Source organism: Podarcis muralis, chromosome 1 (genome assembly GCF_964188315.1).
Source record: "Podarcis muralis chromosome 1, rPodMur119.hap1.1, whole genome shotgun sequence".
Lineage (NCBI taxonomy): Eukaryota > Metazoa > Chordata > Lepidosauria > Squamata > Lacertidae > Podarcis > Podarcis muralis.
The window spans coordinates 5,133,834-5,159,929 of record NC_135655.1 but is presented as its reverse complement, the minus strand read 5'-3'; the positions used below and the strand labels follow the sequence as shown (position 1 = coordinate 5,159,929).

Below are 26,096 nucleotides of genomic sequence, written 5' to 3'. Positions count from 1 at the left end.
CAAAACTACCCAGTGCGTTTGTGGACACCGAATCTTAGAACTGTTGAGTTGGGAGGGACCCCAAGGTGATCTGGTCCACCCCTGCAATACAGGAATCACAGCTAAAGAATCCCTTTGACCTGTTTATAAACCTCCAAGGAAGAAGACCCCTCTGTGTTCTGAAGGAGTCCGTTCACGGTGTGTGTGGGTGTGTGTGTGGGTGTGGGTGTGTGTGTGTGTGAGAGAGAGAGAGAGAGAGAGAGAGAGAGAGAGAGAGAGAGAGAGAGAGAGAGAGAGAGAGAGAGAACAGGAAGCTGGAATCACAATGGGCAGTCATATTCAGAATTATTCAGAATAGGCCCCTTGCAATTAATGGACATGACTAACTTAGGTGGAAGGACAGATCCTGAAGCTGAGGCTACAAGACTTTGGCCACCTCATGAGAAGAGAAGACTCCCTGGAAAAGACCCTGATGTTGGGAAAGAAGGAGGGTGCAAGGAGAAGGGGACGACAGAGGACGAGACAGTGGGACAGTGTTCTCGAAGCTACCAGCATGAGTTTGACCAAACTGCGGGAGGCAGTGGAAGACAGGAGGGCCTGGCGTGCTCTGGTCCAGGGGGTCACGAAGAGGCGGACACAGCTAAACAACAACAAAAAACTTCGGTTCATTCATTTCAGTGAGGCTACTCTAAGCAGAACTTATTTTGAAGACCTTTCCTAATGACATGAAATCCTATTTAGTTTGCAGTGCAAGATCTTTGACTTTTTAAAAATCTTCTTTTGTGGCAAACTGCTGAGGGTAGTGTATAGGGTCCCATCCCCTTTACCCTCACAACACTCTCGTGTAGTTTTGGCTGAGAGGGACTGGCTGTTCTGAGGTTCTTGGGGTTGAGAGATAAAATGGACTATCCTGTATAAGAGCATGGGCAGCTGACCAGAATACTGAACAGAAGCGCTCCATGCTGCAACATTTTGCTGCAGGCCCACCACCTAAGTACACATAAATGTATGTTGCCGTGTGGACAATGGGCAGTGTGCAGTGTGCAATTACATAGGTGTGCTAGTGCAAGGATCAGTGCTCGTGCAATGAGGTCCACCCCCCACCTGTCCCCAGATCTGCTCCGGAGGGTTGGATGAACCCCCAGAACAGATTTAGGGGGGCATGTTGGGGGAGGAAAAGGGGAGAACACTACATTACACCAGGAGGAATTCTTGCACTAGTGGGACATTCACCTTAGTGCTATGCTGAACACAACCCACTAAATTTGGGGCCATTCCAGATGTTGCAGCTTTGGGGGCCATCATTGAGCCTTCACAGTGGGCTATTCGCCACAGTTTGTTATTTCACTGCAAGGATTCAAGTCCTAGGGACTATTTGTCACATATGAGGTAAAGGGACCCCTGACCATTAGGTCCAGCTGTGACCGACTCTGGGGTTGCGGCGCTCATCTCGCTTTACTGGCCGAGGGAGCCGGCGTACAGCTTCCGGGTCATGTGGCCATCATGACTAAGCCACTTCTGGTGGACCAGAGCAGCACACGGAAACACCGTTTACCTTCCGCCGGAGTGGTACCTATTTATCTACTTGCACTTTGATGTGCTTTCGAAATGCTAGGGTGGCAGGAGCAGGGACCGAGCAATGGTAGCTCACCCCGATGCAGGGATTTGAACCGCTGACCTTCTGATTGGCAAGTGCTAGGCTCTGTGGTTTAACCCACAGCGCCACCCACACCCCTTTGTCACATATACCCTTCCAAAAATGTGGATTGTAAGCTCCTGCGGGCAGGGACTGGCATTTTCCCAAGACAAAAGGCTATAGGGCAGTGGCAGAACATCTGCTTTGCAGGCAGAAGGACTTGGGTTCAAATCCTGGCATTGCCAGGTAGGGTCCTGCCTGAAACATTGGAGATCCGCTGCCAGTCAGTGTAGGAAATATTGGACTAGATGGGACAATGGTCTGACTCAATACAAGGCAGCTTCCTACGCTCCCACAAGGACAGGTTAACTGTTGCTCTAGGGTTCGTTCCAAATGTGCAGCCTCCCTTCAGATAACAAGCGAGACAGCTCTGTGCTTAAAACAGTAGCGTATCTAAACCTTGTGCCGTTACAGAGATGCGTGAGCCACCCAGCGCTTGCGAGAGATTAACTACGACTGCAGCTGCCTTCGGGGAAGCTGCATCTCTCATGATCCCCAATCCCTCTGACGTAGAGGCAGAGGAGGGAAGGGAAAATAATGATGATAATAATAATAATACTAAAATTTTATTTATACCCCGCCCTTCCCGGTTCAGAAACTGGGCTCAGTGCAGCTAACAACAAATTTAAAACACTTTAAAACACTTAATTATAAAGACAGCATAAAATGCAGTGTAAAAACATGAATGGCAATAAAATTCAAAATTCAAAAATCAATTAGGGCTACCTGGCTGAATTGGTCCTACTTGGGCCAGCGAGGAGGCCAGGGGAGAATTAGCTGTGGGGTCTCAGAGCGGCTGATCTTCATAAAAGGGGAGGGGGAGGGAAGAGAAGGGAAATAAAAGATCAGGCTGAATTCAAATTAAAGTCCAGGCGGAATAGCTCTTGACTTAAAGGCCCTGCAGAAAGAAGTTAAATCCTGCAGGGCCCTAGTCTCTTGTGGCAGAGTGTTCCACCAAGTCGGGGCCAGTACTGAAAAGGCCCTGGCCCTAGTTGAGGCCAATCTAACAAGCTTGTGGCTTGGGACCTCCAAAATGTTGTCATTTGTGGACCTTAAGGTCCTCTGCGGGGCATACCAGGAGAGGCAGTCCCGTAGATGTGAATTTATTATTATTATTATTATTGTTATTATTATAATTATTACTACTACTAAAGGTAAAAAGGTACCCCTGCCCGTACGGGCCAGTCTTGACAGACTCTAGGGTTGTGTGCTCATCTCACTCTAGAGGCCGGGAGCCAGCGCTGTCCAGAGACACTTCCGGGTCACGTGGCCAGCGTGACAAGCTGCATCTGGCGAGCCAGCGCAGCACACAGAAATGCCGTTTACCTTCCCGCCAGTAAGCGATCCCTATTTATCTACTTGCACCCGGGGGTGCTTTCGAACTGCTAGGTTGGCAGGCGCTGGGACCGAGCAGCGGAAGCGCACCCCGCCGCGGGGATTCGAACCGCTGACCTTTCGATCGGCAAGTCCTAGGCACTGAGGCTTTTACCCACAGCGCCACCCACGTCCCATTACTACTACTACTACTATTACTATTACTATTACTATTATTATTATTATTTCAATTTATACACCTTCCTGCCCTTCACCTCCTTGGCTGGTCTTGCAGAAGGGCAATCCTCTGCTGTTCAGAAGCATCACTTCTTCTGATTGTGGAGGCAGAACACAAACCCGGAGGTCTCAGGGTAGTTCAAAAACAAGACCACAGCATGTAAAATCAAACAAAAAAACAATAACCCAATAGAAAACCCCCAAAAGAGCCACATTCTAAAGGGGTGTTGGATGTCCTCCCAAGGTGATGGTAAGTCCGGCGGGGTCTTGGCTCAGGGTGGATGAGCTGATTCTATTTCCATTCTGTAGTTCACTCAGACGAACCCCCACAGAAAACACATTTTAAAAGGGCATAGGATGTCCATGAGATCAACCAAAGGCCTGGTGCCTAAAGATGTACAATGAAGGCGCCAGGCAAACTTCCCTGGGGAGAGCATTCCACAGACGGGGAGCCACTGCAGAGAAGGCCCCGTTCTCGTGTTGCCACCCTCTGGACCTCTAGAGGAGGAGGCACACAAATAAGGGCCTTGGAAGATGATCTCAGGGTCCGGGCAGGTTCATATGGGAAGAGGCAGTCCTTGAGATATTGGGGTCCTGAGCCATTTAAGGCTTTGTAGGTCAAAACCAGCACTTTGAATTGGGCCTGAAAACTAATTGGTAGCCAATGCAGTCAGACCAGGATTGAGAATTATTACGGACTCATTGTTAAAACCGTGTTTATGGAAGACAGTCTTACTCTGCTACAAGTGATCGCCAAAGAAGAAGAATATGCTCAAACCATCTTGCTCCGGTTTTAATTAGAGGTTCCAGTTGCCTGTAATCCAATACTGAACAAATGACATTGGCATCCTGAGAATTTTCACTCTGCCTGCTTTAAAAATGTTCCAAGTTGCTAGCCCTTATGATTGCAGCTTTTCCCAGCAACAGCTGACTGCTGGACACCCCAAGCTATGGAAACTGTAGAATCAACCAGAGGTAGATAAATTACTGGTGGTTACTAATAAAATCACAGTCAGTTATTTAAAAGATTTGGGTAGTGAATTTTGATTTTATTGTAAATCGCAAAGGGACTTGACTACAGACTTGAACAAGAAAATTACAAGTTGAATTGGCTAACTGGAGTGGATCCAGTCCAATCCAATCTAACTAAATCTAAAATCAAAGCTTCTTTTCCCAGCTTAGCTATAGCTAGGATGTCTGCCCCTAAGATATTGATGTTCACAGCTGTTCAAGCATGCTAAAATTAGTATGCTACCAGGGTTTTTTTGGTGCCTTCATCCCCCCCCTTTAAAATTTAAATAATGTAAGGGGAATGTTTTGAGTTTCGACATCTTAAAATATTTATGAGTTTTCCACCCCAAAAAAAAAAGTTCAAGTAAAGCTTTGATTTTGATATGAATATCACGTTGAAAAAGGTGCAATGGGTTGTGTAGACCTATTGCAGTCTTGAGCTATCCATGTCCATGGATTTCAGCGGGGCTACTCGTGAGTATGACAGATGCTGCCTTTGTATATTTAGGATTCCCCCCACCCCGGGCAAATACTTCATTTCAACCGAGTGAATCCAGAAAATGATTAGAGTGAAAGGAGAGTAAAGTTAAGATAGAAGAAGAGATTGAAGAAATAATGAAATGCGTTTAAGCTAGTTGGAAAAATAAAGTAGCGTTACAAGAACTGCTGGAAGTCAAGTCACTTGATGGGTGTCTGTGTGGGGTAGGTGTGTAGGTATAGTTCAGTGGGACCTCTGGATGCGAACGGGATCCGTTCCGGAGCCCCGTTCGCATCCAGAAGCGAATGCAACCTGCGCATGCGCAGGTCGCGATTTGCCGCTTCTGCACATGTGCATGATGTCATTTTGACCGCCTGCCCATTCGCAAGCGGCGAAACCCTGAAGTAACGCACTCCGTTACTTCCGGGTCGCCGCAGCGCGTAACCCGAAAATACTTATCCTGAAGCTACTTCAACCCAAGGTATGACTGTATAAAGGTAAAGGGACCCCTGACCGTTAGGTCCAGTCGTGGCCGACTCTGGGGTTGCGGCGCTCATCTCGCTTTACTGGCCGGGGGAGTCGGCGTACAGCTTCCGGGTCATGTGGCCAGCATGACTAAGCCGCTTCTGGCGAACCAGAGCAGTGCACGGAAACGCCGTTTACCTTCCCGGCGGAGTGGTACCTATTTATCTACTTGCACTTTGATGTGCTTTCGAACTGCTAGGTTGGCAGGAGCAGGGGCTGAGCAACGGGAGCTCACCCCGTAGCGGGGATTTGAACCGCTGACCTTCTGATCGACAAGTCCTAGGCTCTGTGGTTTAAACCACAGCACCACCTGTGTCGCTGGTAGTGTTAACCGAGCACAAATAATTATGCTTATACAAAGGACATTCAGAGAGCCTGTATGTCTGCGTGCATTTGTGAGCAAGAAACAGGGCCGGCCCTCCCATGAGGCAAGGGGAGGCAACCACTTCGGGCGGCAGAATCCACAGGGGCAGCAGATCCCAGGTAGATCTTCGTTCCCTCCTTGTTCCTGTTGTGGATCTTCACTCAGCCCTCCTTCTGTGGCAGGGAGCGAGGTGGCATTTTGTGGCTTGCCTCAGGTGCCCAAACATCTTGGGCTGACGCTGGCAAGAAAGCCTGAATTTCCTTGTATTCAACGAGGCTTAGGGTCCTCTGGAGGACTGAGCCAGCAGCAGGAGCTTTTGGGTGATTAAGTGGATGGCGAAACAGAGATGGGTGAAATGTTTTGCTTCCCGTAAAGCTGAAGGTTTTTAAATTGGGCCTTGGGAGCGCCCAGGTAAAGGGTTGTAAAACATCGAGAGACGGAGAGTTTTCGGGAAAGCATTGCCTGGCCCTTTATAGGTGCAAGAAGAGCTTAAAATAGACGGAGACACAGATGAAGCGACATTGGCTGAGACATAGCAGTGTTAGTCAGAAGTTCCTCTCAAGCTCTGTTTCGGGATTGAATTCCACGCTCCTGGAAAGAAAAACACAAGCTGCTTGATGGCGAGTTGACAGCTTTGGTGTTTGTCATCACTAGGGCTAGGCGATATCTGGTTTTCGGCATTGTGATATATCACCAGCTAAACATCGTGATATACCAATATGTCCGGATGTCTGAAATAAGGATGGAGGTTTTGGCTGGCTTCACGGTTTCCCCCACATCGTGATTTTTGCAGAGCGCACAAGTCATGATTTGCACTCTATTGCCAGGTCCAAAATTGCGAAACCGATATCAAGACATGGACTGCTAACTGGTTTTGGATGATATCTCGATATGTCAGCCAGCCCTAGTCATCACAGAGAAATGAGAGAGAAATGTGGATGGAATGAAATCTTTGCAGCCGCCGTGGTTTGAGACTCAGTTCGCAGCCGCCTTTTCCTTGGGGTCCTGTGTCTGATAATTCCTGGTCTCTGCCAAGGATTTGGGGAAGGTGCGAAAAGGCAGTACCATGTCATGGTTGGAGTGACGGACTAGGACCTGGGACACCCGCCCCCTTTGGCCACAAAGCTCACTTTGGGTGGCCTGGGTCCAGTCACTGCCTCTCGACCAACCCGCCTCACAGGGTTGTTCTGGAGATAAAACGGAAGAGGGAGAACAATGTCGTCGTCTTCTTCTTTGGCGATCACTCGTAGCCGAGTAAGATATATTTTTAAAAAATTAAAAATTGTCCAGTAGCACCTTAGAGACCAACTAAGTTTGTTCTTGGCATAAGCTTTCGTGTGCAAGGTATCTGAAGAAGTGTGCATGCACACGAAAGCTCATACCAGTGGCAAACTTAGTTGGTCCCTAAGGCGCTACTGGACATTAAAAAAAAAAAAAAGAATTATATTCCCTGTTTAGGGAAGCTTTTAATGTTTAATAGATTATTGTATTTTAATATTTTGTTGGAAGCCACCCAGAGTGGGTGGGGAATCCCAGCCAGATGGGCGGGGTATAAATAATATATTATTATTGTTGTTGTTGTTGTTGTTGTTGTTGTTGTTGTTGTTGTTGTTGTATTTCTACTGCATCAGACCAACACGCCTACCTACCTGAATCTAGAACTAAGATTGTCTTCCATAAACACGGTTTTAACAATGAGTCCGTAAGTGACTGTGGAGGCCAATTCTGGACCCACACGTCCTTCCACAGTGGGGACATTGGTTTCTGGGCAGGAGTTGATCATGGTGTGGATTTACCTTCCTCCTAGCACGTTTTTTCCCTTGCGTCCTGAGTTCGAGTGTCTTCAAAGCCCATGACACCTTTGGTAAAGGCTGTTCTCCAACTAGAGCACTCGCAGGCCAGTGTTTCCCAGTTGTCGGTGTTTATACTACATTTTTAAAGATTTGCCTTGAGAGAGTCTTTCAACCTCTTCTGTTGACCGCCAGCATGACGCTTTCCATTGAATAGAGTAGTTGGTGCATCTTGAGCTCTTTGGGGATGTAAATGTAATGAATGGGTAAGTGGAGAAATAGCAAAGAGGAGAGGCAGGCTTAACCCTTTCAGCCCACTTGTTGCTGTTCTTCTCCCACCCCACCCAGGGACCTTGGCTCCACCAGATGCTGCAGCATGGCAAACGGGGGCCTTGAATCTTTGCTAGGGGGAGAACAGCTGTGGATTGCAGGCGGGGGGGGGGGGGAATGGCTGGTGGCAGGCAGGGTTAAGCACACACACCCCCATGCACTACTTTTCAGCTTCAACTCATGCCTTCCTTCCCTTGCCAGTTTGTTTGAGTGGCTGAAGCAGAGAGGGAGGGAGGGAGGGAGGGAGGGAGGGAGGGAGGGAAGGAAGGAAGGAAGGAAGGAAGGAAGGAAGGAAGGAAGGAAGGAAGGAAGGAAGGAAGGCGGGCCACTGAGAAACCAGCCCCTTCCGGCTTCTCCCTCCATCACTGCCAGGCCAGCAGAGACCACCAACTCCCCTCCTCCCCTCCCTGAACTCCTCTTCCATTCCAGCTTGGTTGCTAAAAGAACTTTACACTGAAGAACCAGAGTTTGCTTCCTTTCCTCCTCCATCTCAAGCCCCATTCCTTTTGTGTTGTGTCTTCTATTCTGGGGAGCCATGTTTGCCTCACGTTAAGCTGATGTGAGAACCTTTTTTTTCTTTTGCTGAAGGGTAGGGATGCGGGTCGTGCTGTGGGTTAAACCACAGGGGTGAGCTCCCATTGCTCGGTCCCTGCTCCCGCCAACCTAGCAGTTCGAAAGCACGTCAAAGTGCAAGTAGATAAATAGGTACCACTCCGGCGGGAAGGTAAACGGCGTTTCCGTGCGCTGCTCTGGTTCGCCAGAAGTGGCTTAGTCATGCTGGCCACATGACCCGGAAGCTGTACGCCAGCTCCCTCGGCCAGTAAAGCGAGATGAGCGCCGCAACCCCAGAGTCGGTCACGACTGGACCTAATGGTCAGGGGTCCCTTTACCTTTAGGCCCCCCAATCCTTTCAAGCAAAATAAATAATTTGCAGCAATCGGTTTCGCCCATCTGCTACTGAACATGTACCGGTAATTTCTTCCACATCTATGAAGTGTATTTGCAGCTGGTCTACATGTCCAGTATAATAAGGCACCAGTATGGATAAATAAGCTGGCAGTGGGTTGCGTTTTTTTGTGCTTCCCTGCAAATACAAATCTGACACAGCAAGCAGCTAGGACATTTCTCCCTAATGTCCTGCGTTTTGCAAAAAGAGTGGCATCCTGCATTCTGAAGCAGCAAAATCCACTTTTGTACCACTTTGTTCTGGTGGACCCAGGCCTCTGCATGCTTTGCTCCTCTATAGAAGTTTTGAGGCTTCTCAGCACAAAGAACCCTTCAGTTTCACGGCGCCTGCGTCAAAGCCCTTGGAATTTTACACCGGATGGAGCCCTTTGCCTAGTTTTGCAAAGAAGGCGGCCGCGAGGCCGAGGCAGCCTGGGATAAAACAGCCGCAGCGGTGTTACAAAAGCCATTCTGGAATCCTAGCCTGAGCCACAAAGCACATTGACACCTTACCGGCACAGAAACCCCTCTCCCATCTTCAGCCCCCCTCCTCAAAATCCACGTTTCCTCACATATCTGTGGCCTTGCCACTTTAATCCTTCTTCCCAGCTGCAACCAAATTTAAGTTCCTAGCCTGCTAAGTAGCTAGTTTAAGACAAGCCTACCTAGATGCTTAGAAAGCTGAGATAATTTTAATCTGTTTAAGGATTTAACTTGTGTATCTTTTAAGAGTATGGCACTGATTTTTTTTCTTGATTCTACTGTTTTACCTTTTGTAAACCGCTTTGAAGTTTTTCTCTCTTTTTTTGCAATCAAGAGGTGTATAATTTTTATGAAATAAAATATGTACTGGTCAATTGCGTTTTCCCATATTGTTCCCTCTCTCCATCGTTCCTTCTCCCTCTCTGTTTCAGATGGTTAGAGCCTTCCTGTTAAGGAAATCACTATTTTTGCCCACGTCAGGGCACTGTGTGCGAAACATGACAGATAAAAGAAAATACCGTATTGGCCCGAATATGAGCTGCACTTTTTTTCCCCTTCCAAATTACGACCGTGAAAAGTTAAAAGTGTGGCTTAAATTCGCGACCTTACAAAAATTGGCTTTTACGGTATCGCTGCTGAAACAGACATACAGTAAAACGGAACGGGTGTGAGTGCCTGTGTAATTTTAAGGAAGTGGCTTATATTTGAGTCTTGTCTTTTTTTCTCTCCCCCCCCCCCCCCAACTTTAAAGCTGCTGCTTATATTCAGATGCAGCTTATATTCGGGCCAATACGGTACTTTTTCACACAGTGCGTGGTTAATCTATGGAACTCCCTCCCACAAGATGGCTTTAAAAGGAGATTGGACAAATTCATGGAGGAGCTTAGGGCTATTGATGGTCCGATGCAGCAATGTTTCTGAATCCCAGTTGCTGGAAACCAGTAACTGGGGGTTTGGGCTGGGTGTCCATCAATATGCAGATGATACCCAGCTCTACCTCTCTTTCAGATCAGAACCAGTGAAGGCGGTGAAGGTCCTGGGTGCGTGGAGGATGGATGGCGGCTAACAGGTTGAGGTTGAATCCTGACAAGACATTAGTACTGTTTTGGGTGGACAGGAGGCAGGCTGGTATGGAGGACTCCCTGGTCCTGAATGGGGTAACTGTGCCCCTGAAGGACCAGGTGCGCAGCCTGGGAGTCATTTTGGACTCACAGCTGTCCATGGAGGTGCAGGTCAGTTCTGTGTCCAGGGCAGCTGTTTACCAGCTCCATCTGGTACGCAGGCTGAGACCCTACCTGCCCACAGACTGCCTCGCCAGAGTGGTGCATGCTCTGGTTATCTCTCCCTTGGACTACTGCAATGCCCTCTATGTGGGGCTACCTTTGAACGGGACCCGGAAACTGCAATTAATCCAGAATGTGGCATCTAGAATGGTGACTGGAGGCGGCCGGCGAGACCACATGACACCGGTCTTGAAAGACCTACACTGGCTCCCAGTATGTTTCCAAGCACAATTCAAAGTGTTGGTGCTGACCTTGAAAGTCCTAAACGGCCTCGGTCCAGTATACCTGAAGGAGTGTCTCCACCCCCATTGTTCTGCCCAGACACTGAGGTCCAGCGCCAAGGGCCTTCTGGTGGTTTCCTCGCTGCGAGAAGTGAGGTTACAGGGAACCAGGCAGAGGGCCTTCTCAGTGGTGGTACCGTCCCTGTGGAACGCCCTCCCACCAGATGTCAAAGAGAACAACAACTACCAGACATCTGAAGGCAGCTCTGTTTAGGGAAGCTTTTAATGTTTGATGAATTATGGTAGTTTAATATTTTATTGGAAGCCGCCCAGAGTGGCTGGGGAAGCCCAGCCAGATGGGCGGGGTATAAATAATAAATTATTATTATTATTATTATTATTAACCACAGGAGGGGAGAGTTGCTCTTGTGTTCGAATCCTGCTCCCTGGTTTCCCATGGGCACCTGGGTGGCCACTGTGAGAACAGGATGCCGGACTGATCCAGGAAGGCTCGGCTTATGCTCTTAACGTTCAGAGATGAGAAGGGAGCTTGCCTTTGGACAGCCGCTTATTGCACATGGAAGAAAGCCCTGCAGGCTTTCAGGAGATGAGTTTCCAGTTGATTAAAAAGATGCAGAGTCCCCCTCCGTTCAGTGAAAAGGAGGCGATGGCTTGACTAACCCAATTGGGAAATGTACGCTTAATAAAAAGGTGCCCTCGTTCATGTTTGTGGCGGCATTTTCTTTGGCGGCGGAGGGGGAGAGGATAATTAAAACAGTGTTATTGCTTGTTGCAAATTCCAGAGGTGGGAACCCAGTGGCAAAAAGGCCTCGTAGCAACATTGAGGGCACACAAATAGACTGCGGCGCTACAGAGATGGGAGCGCAGGTGACGAAATGTGCTCTTTCCCAGGAAAGCAAATTTGCCGCAGCATCCTTCAAGGGATGGTGGAGTCTCAGGTGCAGTCACTGGCATCTCCAGGTAGCGCTTGTCCGAAACCCTGGAGAGGCGCTGCCAGTCAGTGTTGGAAGTACTGAGCTACACGGACCAGTGGTCCAACTCTGCACAAGACATACGTCCCTAAGCAAATAAATAGGAAGCCAGGCTGAATGTAGTTTGAACCTAGGAATCTAGCTTAAGCCTTTAAGAAAAATGAGGAAGGGCTCCAGAGCTCAGTGGTGCAACGTTTGCTTTCCATGCAAAATGTCATAATAATAATAATAATAATAATAATAATAATAATAATAATAATAATTTTCTATTTATACCCCGCCCTTCCTGGTTCAGAAAAGGGGCCCAGGGCAGCTAACAACAAATTTAAAACACTTTAAAACACTTAATTATTAAAGCAGCATAAAATACAGTATAAAAACATGAATAACAATAAAAATAAAAAATCAATCAGATAATCCCCAGAGCTAGCTGGCTGAATTGGTCCTACTTGGGCCAGCGAGGAGGCCAGGGGAGAATTAGCTGTGGGGTCTCAGACCAGGTGATCCTCATAAAAGGCGAGGGGGAGGGAAGGGAAGGGAAATGAAAGATCAGGCTGAATTCAGATTAAAGGCAGGGGAGTTGCTCTGTTTTACAGGCCTGATGGAAGGAGGTTAAATCCTGCAGGGCCCTAGTCTCATGGGACACAGCATTCCACCAGGTCGTAGCCATCACTGAGAAGGCCCTGGTGGAGGATAGTCTGACTTCCTTAGGGCCTGGGACCTCTAAACTATAGTTATTCATGGACCTTACGGTCCTCTGCGGGGCAGACCAGGAGAGGCGTCCCGTAAATATGAGGGCCCTAACATCACAAACATTATTATTATTATTATTATTATTATTATTCCTTGTTGCCCTGGGCATTTTAGACTAATAGTTGCAGCCTCTTTTTTCTCTTCGTTAGCTTCTCTGTTTTTAGCCTGCTTTCTCGTTCACACTTTTTGGGTGCGTGTTTGTGTGTGCCAAAGAGAGGGAATGATCTCATCTCTTGCATTTGCGTGCAGCGGGAACTGTTCTTGTACTTTCGTCCGGCAGCCTGGAATCCTCGGCTGAATCGCAGTTCAGAAACATTTTACGCAAGTAACAACTTCGTTCTATCTGCTGGTGCGAAGGCCGCCTTCTTCTGGGTAATGGTGTGCCTGAGTTGAGGGAATTTTTGTCGTTCTCGACTCCTCCACCACTAGAGGAGAAAACAGTTGCGAGTCAGGACAGGGGCAGAGATTCGATCCAGTTCCCCTTTGAAGCCAATTCTGCCCCATTCACACTTTCTGAGATGATACATGAACCAAACACACAGCCATCTTTCAAAATTCACGCGTTGGCGCATTTTGCTGCTCAGCCAAGTAATGATGAGAGGAATGCGTAGAATGGGTTAAAAGGTTCCTTTGAAAAAATGCTCACATTGACGGCCATAACATTGAAAACACGCTTCCTTGTTGTTTCTGCACCTGAAAGAACTGTACAGTGGTACCTCGGGTTAAGTACTTAATTTGTTCCGGAGGTCAGTCCTTAACCTGAAATTGTTCTTAACCTGAAGCACCACTTTAGCTAATGGGGCCTCCCGCTGCCGCCGCGCCGCCAGAGCCCGATTTCTGTTCTTATCCTGAAGCAAAGTTCTTAACCTGAAGCACTATTTCTGGGTTAGCGGAGTCTGTAACCTGAAGCATATGTAACCCGAGGTACCACTGTATGGTGAATATATCAAAAACAGATTTCTGCAGGGGCAAATGTTTGGCACACGAAGGGTATGTTTTTAGGATACACCTTATTTCTGCGACTGTAAGTTGTTTCAGGCTGCTTTTAATGTTGCGTTTTTAGTCTTGTAATGCGCCCTGGTACCTTAGGGCAAAGGTCAGGTAATAAATAATAATAGGGGCAATATTAGGGATAGTGTGCTTTGCAAAAGTGTGTCTATTGGGAGATAGGTAAAGGTAAAGGGACCCCTGACCATTAGGTCCAGTCGTGGCCGACTCTGGGGTTGCGGCGCTCATCTCACTTTATTGGCCGAGGGAGCCAGCGTACAGCTTCCGGGTCATGTGGCCAGCATGACTAAGCCGCTTCTGGCGAACCACAGCAGCGCACGGAAACACCGTTTACCTTCCCGCTGGAGTGGTACCTATTTATCTACTTGCACTTTGATGTGCTTTTGAACTGCTAAGTGGGCAGGAGCAGGGACCGAGCAACGGGAGCTCACCTCGTCTCGGGGATTTGAACTTCCGACCAGTCACGTTGAAATGCTGAAGAATTTTCATGAGTATTTTAAAAGAAACAGAGAATCTCAAACTTACCGTATTTTTTGCTCTATAAGACTCACTTTTTCCCTCCTACAAAGTAAGGGGAAATGTGTGTGTGTGTTATGGAGCGAATGCAGGCTGCGCAGCTATTGCTGAAGCCAGAACAGCAAGAGGGATTGCTGCTTTCACTGTGCAGCAATCCTTCTTGCTGTTCTGGCTTCTGAGATTCAGAATATTTTTTTTTCTTGTTCTCTTCCTCCAAAAACTAGGTGCGTCTTGTGGTCCGGTGTGTCTTATAGAGCGAAAAATACGGTATATGTAAATGTGGAGAACCAAACTTAAAAATTGGAGAAATGGGAAACAGAAATTGAGAGCGCTTCCCATTCCTAGTTGCAGGCCACCTCCTGTGTTCTTTATTTTTCTTTTAAAGGCAGGATTAAAACAATAATAATCGTAAAGGGACACGGGTGGCGCTGTGGGTGAAAGCCTCAGCACCTAGGGCTTGCCGATCGAAAGGTCGGCGGTTCGAATCCCCGCGGCGGGGTGCGCTCCCGTTGTTTGGTCCCAGCGCCTGCCAACCTAGCAGTTCGAAAGCACCTCCGGGTGCAAGTAGATAAATAGGGACCGCTTACCAGCGGGAAGGTAAACGGCGTTTCCGTGTGCGGCTCTGGCTCGCCAGAGCAGCGATGTCACGCTGGCCACGTGACCCAGACAGCGCTGTCTCCGGACAGCACTGGCCCCCGGCCTCTTGAGTGAGATGGGCGCACAACCCTAGAGTCTGTCAAGACTGGCCCTTACGGGCAGGGGTACCTTTACCTTTTTAATCGTAATTATTGGTTTGGGTCCAGTGTTTCTCAGCTGTGGTTGGACGAGGGCAGGGAGTTGTAGTCCAACACTGGGGGTAGGCCATGGCGAAGTTCTTCTCCCATCTTCTCGTGGCCAGCAGCATCTGAAGTTGCGTGTGCTTCTCGTCCTTTCCAGTGATGGTACCCGTGGGAAGAGATGCTCAGATGCCCAGCCTGCTTGGCCGCAGGTGAGCAGGAGGAGGTGGAGCTGCTGGTCTCCCATTGCCGTGACCCCGAGGTTCCCGCGCAGTCTCCAAGCGGCTCGCTCAGACATCCACGGGGAAGGCCCGGAACACGATGAACAAATTGAACTTCCACAATAACAGAGTCATGCAGGACCGACGCAGCGTGTGTGTTTTCCTCCCAAACGACCATTCCCTCAACATCATCATAAACGTGAGTGAGCCGTCTCAAGGCTGCCTCTTTCTCGCCGTTCCTCAGGGGCCTGTCGCAAGTGTGTGCCCCCCAACCTTTCCCTCCCCCTTTCTGAGACCTGTGCGAAGTGGACTGTCTTGGTGCGTCGGGCATTACCCCCCCCCCCCGGTCCAACTGTCTAGAGGGGGTGGGCTCTACTGACAGGTCTCTGAGGAGGGGGGAAATTTGCAGTGTTACCCTGGGCTTTGAAAGCTAGGTGTGTTTGCAGGGCCCACCCTATTCCTGGGGCTGCAATCTGTTTTAACTGCTTTTCATTCTGAATTTTGAATGGCTCTGGGACCTGCTGGCGAAGGGCAGGTAATAAAATAATTGTCATTGTCGTCATTAGTCGTCGCCCCCCCCCCCCCGAAAAAATTGAACTCGAAGCAGTTTATAAAAGCAAAGGTAATAAATAAATATAAAAGCAGGAATAAAATCAACCTAAAATAACAGTAACATACAGTGGTACCTTGGTTCTCAAATTTAATCTGTTCCGGAGGTCCGTTCCAAAACCAAAGCATTCCAAAACCAAGGCGCTCTGTCCCCTAGAAAGGAATGCAAAATGTATTAATCCGTTCCAGACTTTTAAAAACAACCCCTAAAACAGCAATTTAACGTGAATTTTACTATCTAACGAGACCATGGATCCATAAAATGAAAGCAATAAACAATGTACTTCAGTCACACAATCAATCAGTAGCTGAACTGGGTTCCACACAGTCACAAAAACCAAACAAAAAAGAGCCGCAGAAACAAAAATGCGAAATGAATAGCATAAACAGACAGACCTCAGCACAACACTCAAATCGGAAGCGTAACACTCAAAATGGAGCACGTTCGGCTTCCGAAAAAGGTTTGCAAACCGGAACACTTACTTCCGGGTTGGCAGTGTTTGGGTTCCAAGTTGTTTGAGTACCAAGGCGTTTGAGAACCAAGGAACCACTGTACATAAAAGAACAAACCCAAACCCCGCCCCTAAAAAAATAAAAATACACCAAGAATTAAACTCCAAGGGCTTGGGTGTGTATGCATGTTTTTCCCTGACGCCTAAAAGCAGACAGTGAGGGACGCAGGCATGCCTTCCTGGAGACAAGCAGTCCATAAATGGGGAGCCACCACTGAGAAGACCCTTTCTCATGTTGCCACCTTCCGTTCCTCCCTCGGAGGGGGCACGTGGAAAGGACTCTGATGAAGAGCACGGGGTCCAGGTTGGTTCAAGTGGGGCGAGGGTGTCCTTGAAATATTGTGGTCCTGAGCTGCATAAGGCTTTCTGGGTAAAAACCTGCTATTTGCATTGGGCCCAGAAGCAGCCAGAGTACCTGTGCCAAAACTAGAGTTACTCAGCAATCTGGCCGCTGAATTCTCCACCAGCTGCAGTTTCCGAATCGCCTTTGAAGGCAGCCCCACCTATAACACATTGCAGTATAACCTAGAGACCATAGATGACAGATGTTAGACTATCCCTGGCCAGTAGGCAAGCAAAGAGTTTCTTACTCTTGGTGGTTTAATTACAGCAACACAAAATGACTTTCCCCAGCCTGAATTATTAGGCTGCCGAAATGAAGAGCTGACAGTTTAAAAGGCCTGTCTCTCTTAACCCTTTCCTGGCTGGCTTCCACAATAGCCAGCCTTCTAAATTTTATCCGGAACAGTTTTGCTCCTGTCCTTTCTTTCATGGGGTTTGGACCTGTGACCAGGGCCGGATTTAGGTTTGATGATGCCCTAAGTTGCTGAAGGTAATGGGGCCCTTTCTATGTCCAGCTGTCCTTTGTCAACAACAAATTGTCGCTGTTTTTGTGTTGAATATATGCTATATGATCATTTAAGGACCTAAGGGGTATCTCAAGCCATTTGCACATGTTGCCATGCGACCAGTCCATGCAGAATGTAGGCACCCTATATATAGAAAGGAGCAAACCAGGGATATTTGAGGGAGCAGGCGAGCAGGCGGGGCCCATGACTTACACCATAGGAGCCTACACAATACAAAACACTGTATGTAGGTTTTGTTTTATTCTTTATCTTATATATTGGAAATGTACATCCAGGTTTTCTTTCCCTTTCCATTTTTTGGGAGGCCCCCAAGAAAGTAGGGCCCTAAGCTATAGCTTGTTCAGCTTATACTTAAATCCGGCACTGGCTGTGACCCAGAGAGGCCTGTGCTGTTCATGCTTGAAAAGAAGGAAAAGTTACAATTTTCACCCATTATATCCTTGCCGGTCACCCAAAAGCTCTTTGTCTTGGCTGTGTGACTAGAACTTCCTTTTGGAAACGACAGGCGTTAAATTTAAAGGACCGCTGCATTGCATGCCCACCTCTACACCAAATTTCTCTCCCCTGACAGTTTGATGTCCTATTTAGAAGTTCCCAAGCGATGATCCTTTAGAGCTTTTGCCTTCCCTTTCTTTCTCTGACAGGGCCATTTCCCCCACTCCACCTCTTCCTCTCTTCTTACATGCAACATTTTTTAGAGAGTTGCTTATGCGGCTGTTTTGAATTCTTCAATTATTAAGTCTCTGGCTTGGTGCCTTCTTGGCGAAGCGAGGGGCCCCTCAAAGCATCCAGAGCCGTGCTGGAAATTAGAATATTTTTTTGTAGCGGATCTGCAAGCTTTATTTGCACACCGTCTCCGTAATTGCCGCAAAACGGGGAGAAGCCGAGGCCTGACGACCGTGAACGGTCTCTCTAGACATTTGGAACGGCTTTCCATCTCCCATGCTTCAAGCTTCCAAACAGAGCTGTTGAAATCGCAATGGGTTAAGCAAAATGGAAGCCCTCTTGGGTCCGATGGATCTTGCAGTTTCCCCCCTTTGCAGTTAACTGCCTGGAAACGATATTTCAGATTCTAGTTGTTCTAGCCTGGAATCATTATTTTCGTTCTTGTTTTTGACGGCTTTGGAATCGAGAATGGCGTTGTGGCTCTGTGTAGCTCTGCGACATTTCCCTTAACCATGGTTAATAATAATAATATTTTTTTATTTGTACCCCGCCCATCTGGCTGAGTTTCCCCAGCTGCTCTAGGCGGCTTCCAACAAAGATTAAAAATACATTAAAATGTCACACATTAAAAACTTCCCTGAACAGGGCTGCCTTCAGATGTCTTCTAAATGTCAGGTAGTTGTTTATCTCTTTGACATCTGTTGGGAGGGCGTTCCACAGGGCAGGGGCCACCACCGAGAAGGCCCTCTGCCTGGTTCCCTGTAACCTCACTTCTTGCAGTGAGGGAACCGCCAGAAGGCCCTCAGAGCTAGACCTCAGTGTCCGGGCTGAACGATGGGGGTGGAGACACTCCTTCAGGTACACTGGACCGAGGCCATTTAGGGCTTTAAAGGTCAGCACCAACACTTTGAATTGTGCTCGGAAACATACTGGGAGCCAATGTAGGTCTTTCAAGACTGGTGTTATATGGTCTTGGCGGCCGCTCCCAGTGACCAGTCTAGCTGCCGCATTCTGGATTACTTGTAGTTTCCGGGTGACCTTCAAAGGGAGCCCCACGTAGAGCGCATTGCAGTAGTCCAAGCGGGAGATAACCGGAGCATGCACCACTCTGGCAAAACAGTCTGCGGGCAGGGAGGGTCTCAGCCTGCGTACCAGATGGAGCCGGTAGACACAGAATTAACCTGGGCCTCCATGGACAGCTGTGAGTCCAGAATGACTCCCAGGCTGTGCACCTGGTCCTTCAGGGGCACAGCTACCCCGTTCAGGACCAGGGAGTCATCCATACCCACCCACCCCGTGTCCCCACAAACAGTCTTCTCCCTCTGACCACCAATTCTCTGGCTCTGAGCCCTTGGAGCTTAATGCATATGCTGTGCTCTGCGTGCAAACGTTTCCAGGTTCAATTCCCGTCATCTCCAGAAACCCTGCCCAAAATCCTGGGTAGCTGCTGTTAATTTCATGATTAACACTCCACTTGGCAATGGACCCAGGGATCAGGAACCTCCAGATGTTGTTGTACTACAACTCCCATCAGCCCTCACCCTTGGCCACGCTGCTGGGGCATGATGGGAATTCTTACTACTTAACTTGCGGATAGAAAAGGTTTCTTGTTGTCATCTAACTAAGAAGCCTAGAGAAGAGCAAGTCAGCCATAATTGCCCCTTGGTTCTTTCAGAGGATAGTAAAAATAAAAATAAATGTATTAATTATTATTATTTATACCTTATCCATCTGGCTGACCCCTCGTCTCCGAGAGAGAAACGCGAGGAAGAAGTTATAAGCAGGATGCAACCAAAGGTGTAGCCCTCTAAACCACAAGGAGGGAGAGGGAGGAGTTAGCATAAAGGTTCAGGGGTAGTCTGGGACTCTTGCAAGTTCCTCCCTCTGTGCCCATGCAAAGCCCTGATTTGGCCACAGTGATCCATGTGACGGTCACCTCCAGGCTTAATTATTGTAACTCGCTCTACATGACTCCTTTGAAGCTGACCCAGAAACACCAGCGGGTGCAGAGTGCCGCGGTGAGGCTCCTTACGGGGTCCTTGCCGCGGGATCGCATTCATCCAGTGCTTTACCAACTGCTCTGGCTCCCGGTGGAGTACAGGGTCAGGTTTAAGGTGCTGGTTTTGACCTTTCAAGCCCTATGCGGCCTAGGACCCTCGTACCTACGGGACTGCCTCTCCTGGTCTGCCCCGCAGAGGACCTTAAGGTCCACAAATGGCAACATTTTGGAGGTCCCAAGTCGCAAGGTGGTTAGATTGGTCTCAACTAAGGCCAGGGCCTTTTCAGTACTGGCCCCAACTTGATGGAACGCTCTGTCACAAGAGACCAGGGCCCTGCGGGACTTGACATCTTTCCGCAGGGCCTGCGCCTGGCCTTTGGTTTGGACTCAGTCTGACCCTTATGTTTCCCTCCCCTTATGGTTTTGATGTACGTGCTACTATTAAAATGAGGCTGCATTTTAAATTGCATTTTTAACCTGTATTTTAAATTGTGTTTCTCCCCCCCCCCCTTCCCTATTATGTTTCTATTGTAATTTTACTGGTGTTGGCCACCCTGGGCCCGGCTCTGGCCGGGGAGGGTGGGGTATAAATAAAAATTTATTATTATTATTCTGAAAGCTCAGTTGCACCCATGCGTCTTACAATTATAAAACTGCTTTTACATGCTGCATTAAGTCTTGTGTCCTTTGCTGTTTGCTGCCTGGGTGTTCTCTGAATGCTGAACGTCTTATAAATCCTGAAATAAATAAATGGGTCTTCCTGTATCATCCCTGCAGAAGTCGCTCCCCAAATAACTCCCTTTTCCTCCACCACCCTCTCCCCCTTGCAGGTCAAAATATTGTGCCATGACTTACTGGTCCAGGTGTGTGACCTCTTGCGGCTGAAGGACTGTCACCTCTTCGGACTCAGCGTCATTCAGAGTAAGTCCCGAGAGAAGGGTTTGGCTTCCTTCCACTCTCTGCACCTCTGCCCTGCTGCTCAGTGACCTTCAGCTAGACGGCTGCTGCTCCCTCGCTCAGTCAGCACTCAGCACAACATTTTTGCTGCCACAGCCGATGTGCGGAAGCGCCTCTCAGTAAAGGATGTTGCGTGTCCCCAGGGCCACCCCAATAACTCACACATCACACCAATATTTTTGTTTAAGGTTTCTGGCATAATTTTGGCCACAACTTTATTAAAATACAGGGGAAGCGGGTGGCGCTGTGGGTAAAACCTCAGCGCCTAGGACTTGCCGATCGTCAGGTCGGCGGTTCAAATCCCCGTGTCGGGGTGCGCTCCCGTTGCTCGGTCCCAGCGCCTGCCAACCTAGCAGTTCGAAAGCACCCCCGGGTGCAAGTAGATAAATAGGGACCGCTTACTAGCGGGAAGGTAAACGGCGTTTCCGTGTGCTGCGCTGGCTCGCCAGAGCAGCGATGTCACGCTGGCCACGTGACCCGGAAGTCTGTGGACAGCGCTGGCTCCCGGCCTATAGAGTGAGATGAGCGCACAACCCTAGAGTCTGGCAAGACTGGCCCGTACGGGCAGGGGTACCTTTACCTTTACTTATTAAAATACAAACATGTGAGTGGTTGCTTAGGCATTGGTTGCGACTAGCTGCCCCCACCGTGGGGGACAGACTGACATTCCGCACGCCTGCGGAAGTCATAAAAGGGGAATACACTTGGGGCTAGCGACGGAGCAGGGAACCTGCCCTCAGCCCACCCCAAATGCAGCCAGGAGCTCTTGCAGTGGCCCAAGCCCCCTTGATGGGGGTGGACAAGCAATAGTTAGCCCCCAATTCCTTTAACGGAATCCCTTGCAGCAGCAGCATTAGAGGGGCAGGCACAGCCAATCCATGCCCCTCAACCAACCAAACCATAAACCAATGCCTAACCGCAACCTTACAAGTTGTGACGATTTGCTACGCAGTAGGCAAAAACCAAATGGCCCCAGCCAATCAGCCAGATGGACAAAATTCCTACTGGGCCCCTGCTCCAAGAGCAGACGACCCCATGACAGGCATAGCAAGGTCAAGCGAACAACCCTAATTCTAGGGGGGGGGGGCGGGCAATCCGATGCACGGGCGAAAAGAGGAAGCCCTAGCCTCGTGCAAGGAGTTTTAGAATTTCTGGCTGTCAGTCAACAAATGGCAGCATTAACTTCTTCCCAACGACAAGGGAAGCCCAATCGCATCAGTGGCCAACGGTCAATTAGCCCGCCCCACAACTTTGGAGTGTCCTGGCGGCCCCCACTGCAACACGTGCTCTCCATGAAGGAGAACACGCTTTCTCGGATGTGGTGCGGCTGTAGATCTGAATCGCCGCATTTGCTAACCGTAGTTACCTCGAGCCACGGTCCACAGCTATCGTTAGAAGCTTCTTTCTGGCTAATCCTGTAGTTCAGGAACGGAGAAACGGTGGCCCTCCAGTTCTTTACCGGACTACAATTCCTATCATCCCTGGCCATGCTGCCTGGGGATGATGGGACTTGCAGTCCATAATGGTTGGGAGTCGGCAAACCACAGTTAGCACCTGAGTGCAGTTGGAACCCTAAACCATGGGTAGGCAAACTAAGGCCCGGGGGCCAGATGCAGCCCAATCGCCTTCTCAAGCCGGCCTGCGGATGGTCCAGGAATCAGCGTGTTTTTACATGTGTAGAATGTGTCCTTTTATTTAAAATGCATCTCTGGGTTATTTGTGGGGCCTGCCTGGTGTTTTTACATGAGTAGAATATGTGCTTTTATTTACCGTATTTTTCACTCCATAGGACGCACTTTTTCCCCTCCAAAAATTAAGGGGAAATGTGTGTGCGTCCTATGGACCGAATGCAGGCTCCTTGGCTTCAGCGATAGCAACGCGAAGCCTCCGAAGCACAGAGGGAGCGCTCCTTCCACACTCCAGAGGCTTTGCGTTGCTTTCGCTGAAGCCTTTGGTTGCACCGACCCCTCTTGCTCTCCAGGCTTCAGGGATAGCCGCCTGAAGCCTGTGGAGCACAGTGTGAGTTCCCACTGCGCTCCGCAGGCTTCAGGTTCCTTTTGCTGAAAGCAGGAGAGCAAGACTCTCCTGGCTTCAGCAGAGAGGGAGAGCTGCGCAGCGCCCCTTCAGCCAAGCGGGAGGAGAAATGGAAGGGGCTCCGTTTCTCCTGCCGCTTTGCTGAAGGGGCGCTGAGCAGAGAGGGGGAGAATTTTTTTTTCTTGTTCTCCCCCTCTAAAACAAGGTGCGTCCTATGGTTGGGTGCGCCCTATAGAGCGGAAAATACGGTAAAATGCACCTCTGAGTTATTTGTGGGTTATAGGAATTCATTCATATTTTTTTTCAAAATCTAGTCTGGCTCCCCACAAGGTCTGAGGCACAGTGGACCGGCCCCCTGCTGAAAAAGTTTGCTGACCCCTGTCCTAAACCATGGCTGGTTCCTAAAATGGAAAGGAGAGAGAGTTAGTTGCACAAGAGGGGAAGAGGAAGGAGGGAATCTCTGGCCATGAGAGGAGTTTGGTTAGCATTGTACTGCATTCAGCATACCAGCATCAAATCAAAAGCGCACGAAGTTTGACGTTGGGGTATCGCTTAAAAGAGATGAGGCGTTTTGCAGCGCCTCTCGTGGGCAAAGGCATCTAATTGTCCCTGTGCTATTTCCTGTGTTGTTTCTTATCAGGAACAAGTAAACACACACAAAAAAAACAAAAAAACCTTGCAGCTAAGCGCGTTTATTTTTGTTTTAAAATATTTTTATTAAATCTATTTTTATTTTAAAATATTAAAAGTAACACTGGGTAAAGATGTACTGCAAAAGACGACTATAAAATACATTTTGAAAGTAAGTACCACAAAGAGCAAGGGATGCGGGTTGGGTGGCGCTGTTGGTTAAACCACAGAGCCTAGGACTTGCCGATCAGAAGGTCAGCGGTTCGAATCCCCGCAACGGTGTGAGCTCCTGTTGCTCGGTCCCTGCTCCTGCCAACCTAGCAGTTTGAAAGCACGTCAAAGTGCAAGTAGATAAATAGGTAGCACTCCGGCGGGAAGGTAAACAGCGTTTCCGTGCGCTGCTCTGGTTCGCCAGAAGCGGCTTAGTCACGCTGGCCACATGACCCGGAAGCTGTACGCTGGCTCCCTCGGCCAGTAAAGCGAGATGAGTGCCGCAACCCCACAGTCAGCCACGACTGGACCTAATGGTCAGGGGTCCCTTTACCTTACCACAAAGAGCAGCTCGTTGGGGAATCTGTTCCCCCCCAGCAGAAACTGCTAAAATGCTGCCTTTGTGAACTGCAATACTGTGGTTCTTGTTGGCTGTGAGTGCCGAATTGTCCCCGCTTTTTAGAGGAACGTTGGGAGAGTCCTTGCAACAGGCCCGCTGTCTAATCTCAGCTTCCCATTTCTTCCTACGGCACAGACAACGAGCACGTCTATATGGAGCTGTCCCAAAAGCTCTGCAAGTACTGTCCGAAAGAGTGGAAGAAAGAAGCCAGTAAGGTAAGGGCTCTGGTTTCACCTCCGCTTCTGAATCCCAGTTGCCGGAAACTGCAGGAAGGGGAGACCGATGCTTTTGCACTCAGATCTTGCTCGCCGGTTTGCCAATGGGCGCATCTGGGCTGGACCAAATGGGACATTGGCCTGATCCGACGAGCTCTTCTTGCTTGTTCTTACGTTGCCATAGCGTGAGCTGGCCACCAGAAGCGCTTGTTTCACCTTATCCTCACCAGATTTAAGCAGTAAGAACCAGCGGCTTCATTTTAGCAACCTTTGAGAGCTCTCTGACATCCCGGAACAAAGATGCCTTTTCCCAGAGCAAAGGAGTTGTAATTAGAAGCTTAAATTATCTGAAGCCAGTTTGCAGAGCTTTAAACAGGCATGGCCAAACTTGGCCCTCCAGATGTTTTTGTGACTACAGTTCCCATCATCCCTGACCACTGGCCGTGTTAGCTAGGGATGATGGGACTTGTAGTCCCAAAACATCTGGAAGGCCAAGTTTGGCCATGCCTGCTTTAAAACAACCAGATGACAGTCAACACAGAAAGTATCTTCTCCCCCTCTCTAAGAAAGGACGCCTGGGAGCTCTGAGCCACTTAGGCATTCAACGCCAAGCTCTTTGGAAACATATAGCATCCCGTAGCCTCAGCTGGCGAGGCCGGCTTGGTGTTGAAACTCCAGCCTGCCCCTGAGACAAATTGCCGGCGTATGGAGGACGGCTCAGAAAATGGCCTTTAAGGACCTCTGAGAGTTAGCCTCAGCCCCGAAAGACAGCGCGGCCGCATCCAGCTGCCGCCGCCTCCTCCAGACAGATGGGTTTCGTGTCAAAGCAGCAAGAGGTCGGGTCTGGTTTTCTGGTAGCAGATAACGAAAAGGGCACAGATCAAGACTAAACTGGAGCTCAGGTTACCGGCAGATCTGAAGCTCAGGTTATACCCTCCCAGTGTAGCGGGTGGTGCAATCCATTTTTGCAAAAAGCCAGATCCCCCCAGAGCCTTTGGGTCTCCCATTGCTGCCGAGGTGACAATTGCTCCTTCGCCAAATGCATCCCAGCATTAACACACTGCTCCTGCTGGGGCTCAGCATTTTTAGGGGGGTTGGGAGAAGATGTCTTCTGGAGGGGGGATTCCTTCTCCCTCCCTGCCTCAAGGCTGATCCTTTATTTTTGCCTTTGGTTGCAGGGTATAGACCAGTTTGGGCCCCCCATGATCATTCACTTCCGAGTCCAGTATTACGTGGAAAACGGCCGGCTGATCAGGTAAAGGGGAAGGGGTTTTTTTGTGAGGTGGGGGGGGGGGGAGCAGAGGAAAATTGTTGCCAAAAGCCTTGGTGGCAAAGAGCCACATGGAAGAAAAAGTGGGTCTTATGGTGGCCCACAATTTATTTACCGTATTTTTTGCACCATAACACTTCCTCCTAGAAAGTAAGGGGAAATGTCTGTGTGTGTTATGGAGCGAATGCCTACGGGTGGCGGGGGGGGGGATCTGCTGCAGTTGTGAGCAGAGGATCCATGGTTCCCTTTCCTTCCCTCCTCCGTGGCTCGCTTTGAAGCAGCAAAGCGGGAGAAGAGCCACTGAGTGGGGAGGAGAGAGGGACAGAGAGCCTGCTTGCTTTAAAGGAGCAAAGCGGGAGAGGAGAGGAGCCGCTTACACGAGTTGCCTCCTTTAAAGCGAGCAGGCTCTCTGTCCCTCTCTCCTCCCCACTCAGCTTGCTAAATAGCATTATTAGCAGCATCCTTCTCCACACACCCCATGCATGCTCCTTGTCCCTTGAGTGCTTTTCCTTCCCTCCCCACTTAAAACGTGGTTACAAAGCACGGATCCACATGGATCCTCAGGATTTTTGCACTGGGTCACCCCAAATTCACCATCAGATCACATAGCATGTCCATGGCTACATCTTGCACCAAAAAAATCACGCACCCACTGTTGCCTGGGGCCGCAGTGGTGCAAAAACGTGGTTACAAAGCACGGATCCACATGGATCCTCAGGATTTTTGCATTGGGCTACTCCAAACTCACTGTCAGATCACATGTCTGTGGCCACAGCATGAACCACAAAAATCATACATCCACT

At 49.1% G+C, this 26,096-nt stretch overlaps 1 protein-coding gene across 2 annotated transcripts in view; it reads left to right on the top strand.

Moving 5' to 3' along the window:
• Positions 1-26,096, top strand: part of FRMD6 (FERM domain containing 6) — a 144,019-nt gene that overhangs the window by 91,648 nt on the left and 26,275 nt on the right. For both annotated transcript variants that reach the window (XM_028725014.2, XM_028724936.2), the window contains 4 exons: positions 14,862-15,121; positions 20,408-20,498; positions 23,944-24,023; positions 25,202-25,278. In XM_028725014.2, coding sequence (XP_028580847.2) covers positions 15,023-15,121; positions 20,408-20,498; positions 23,944-24,023; positions 25,202-25,278 — 347 coding nt within the window. In that variant the 5' untranslated portion in view covers positions 14,862-15,022. The remainder of the gene's footprint in view (positions 1-14,861; positions 15,122-20,407; positions 20,499-23,943; positions 24,024-25,201; positions 25,279-26,096) is intronic.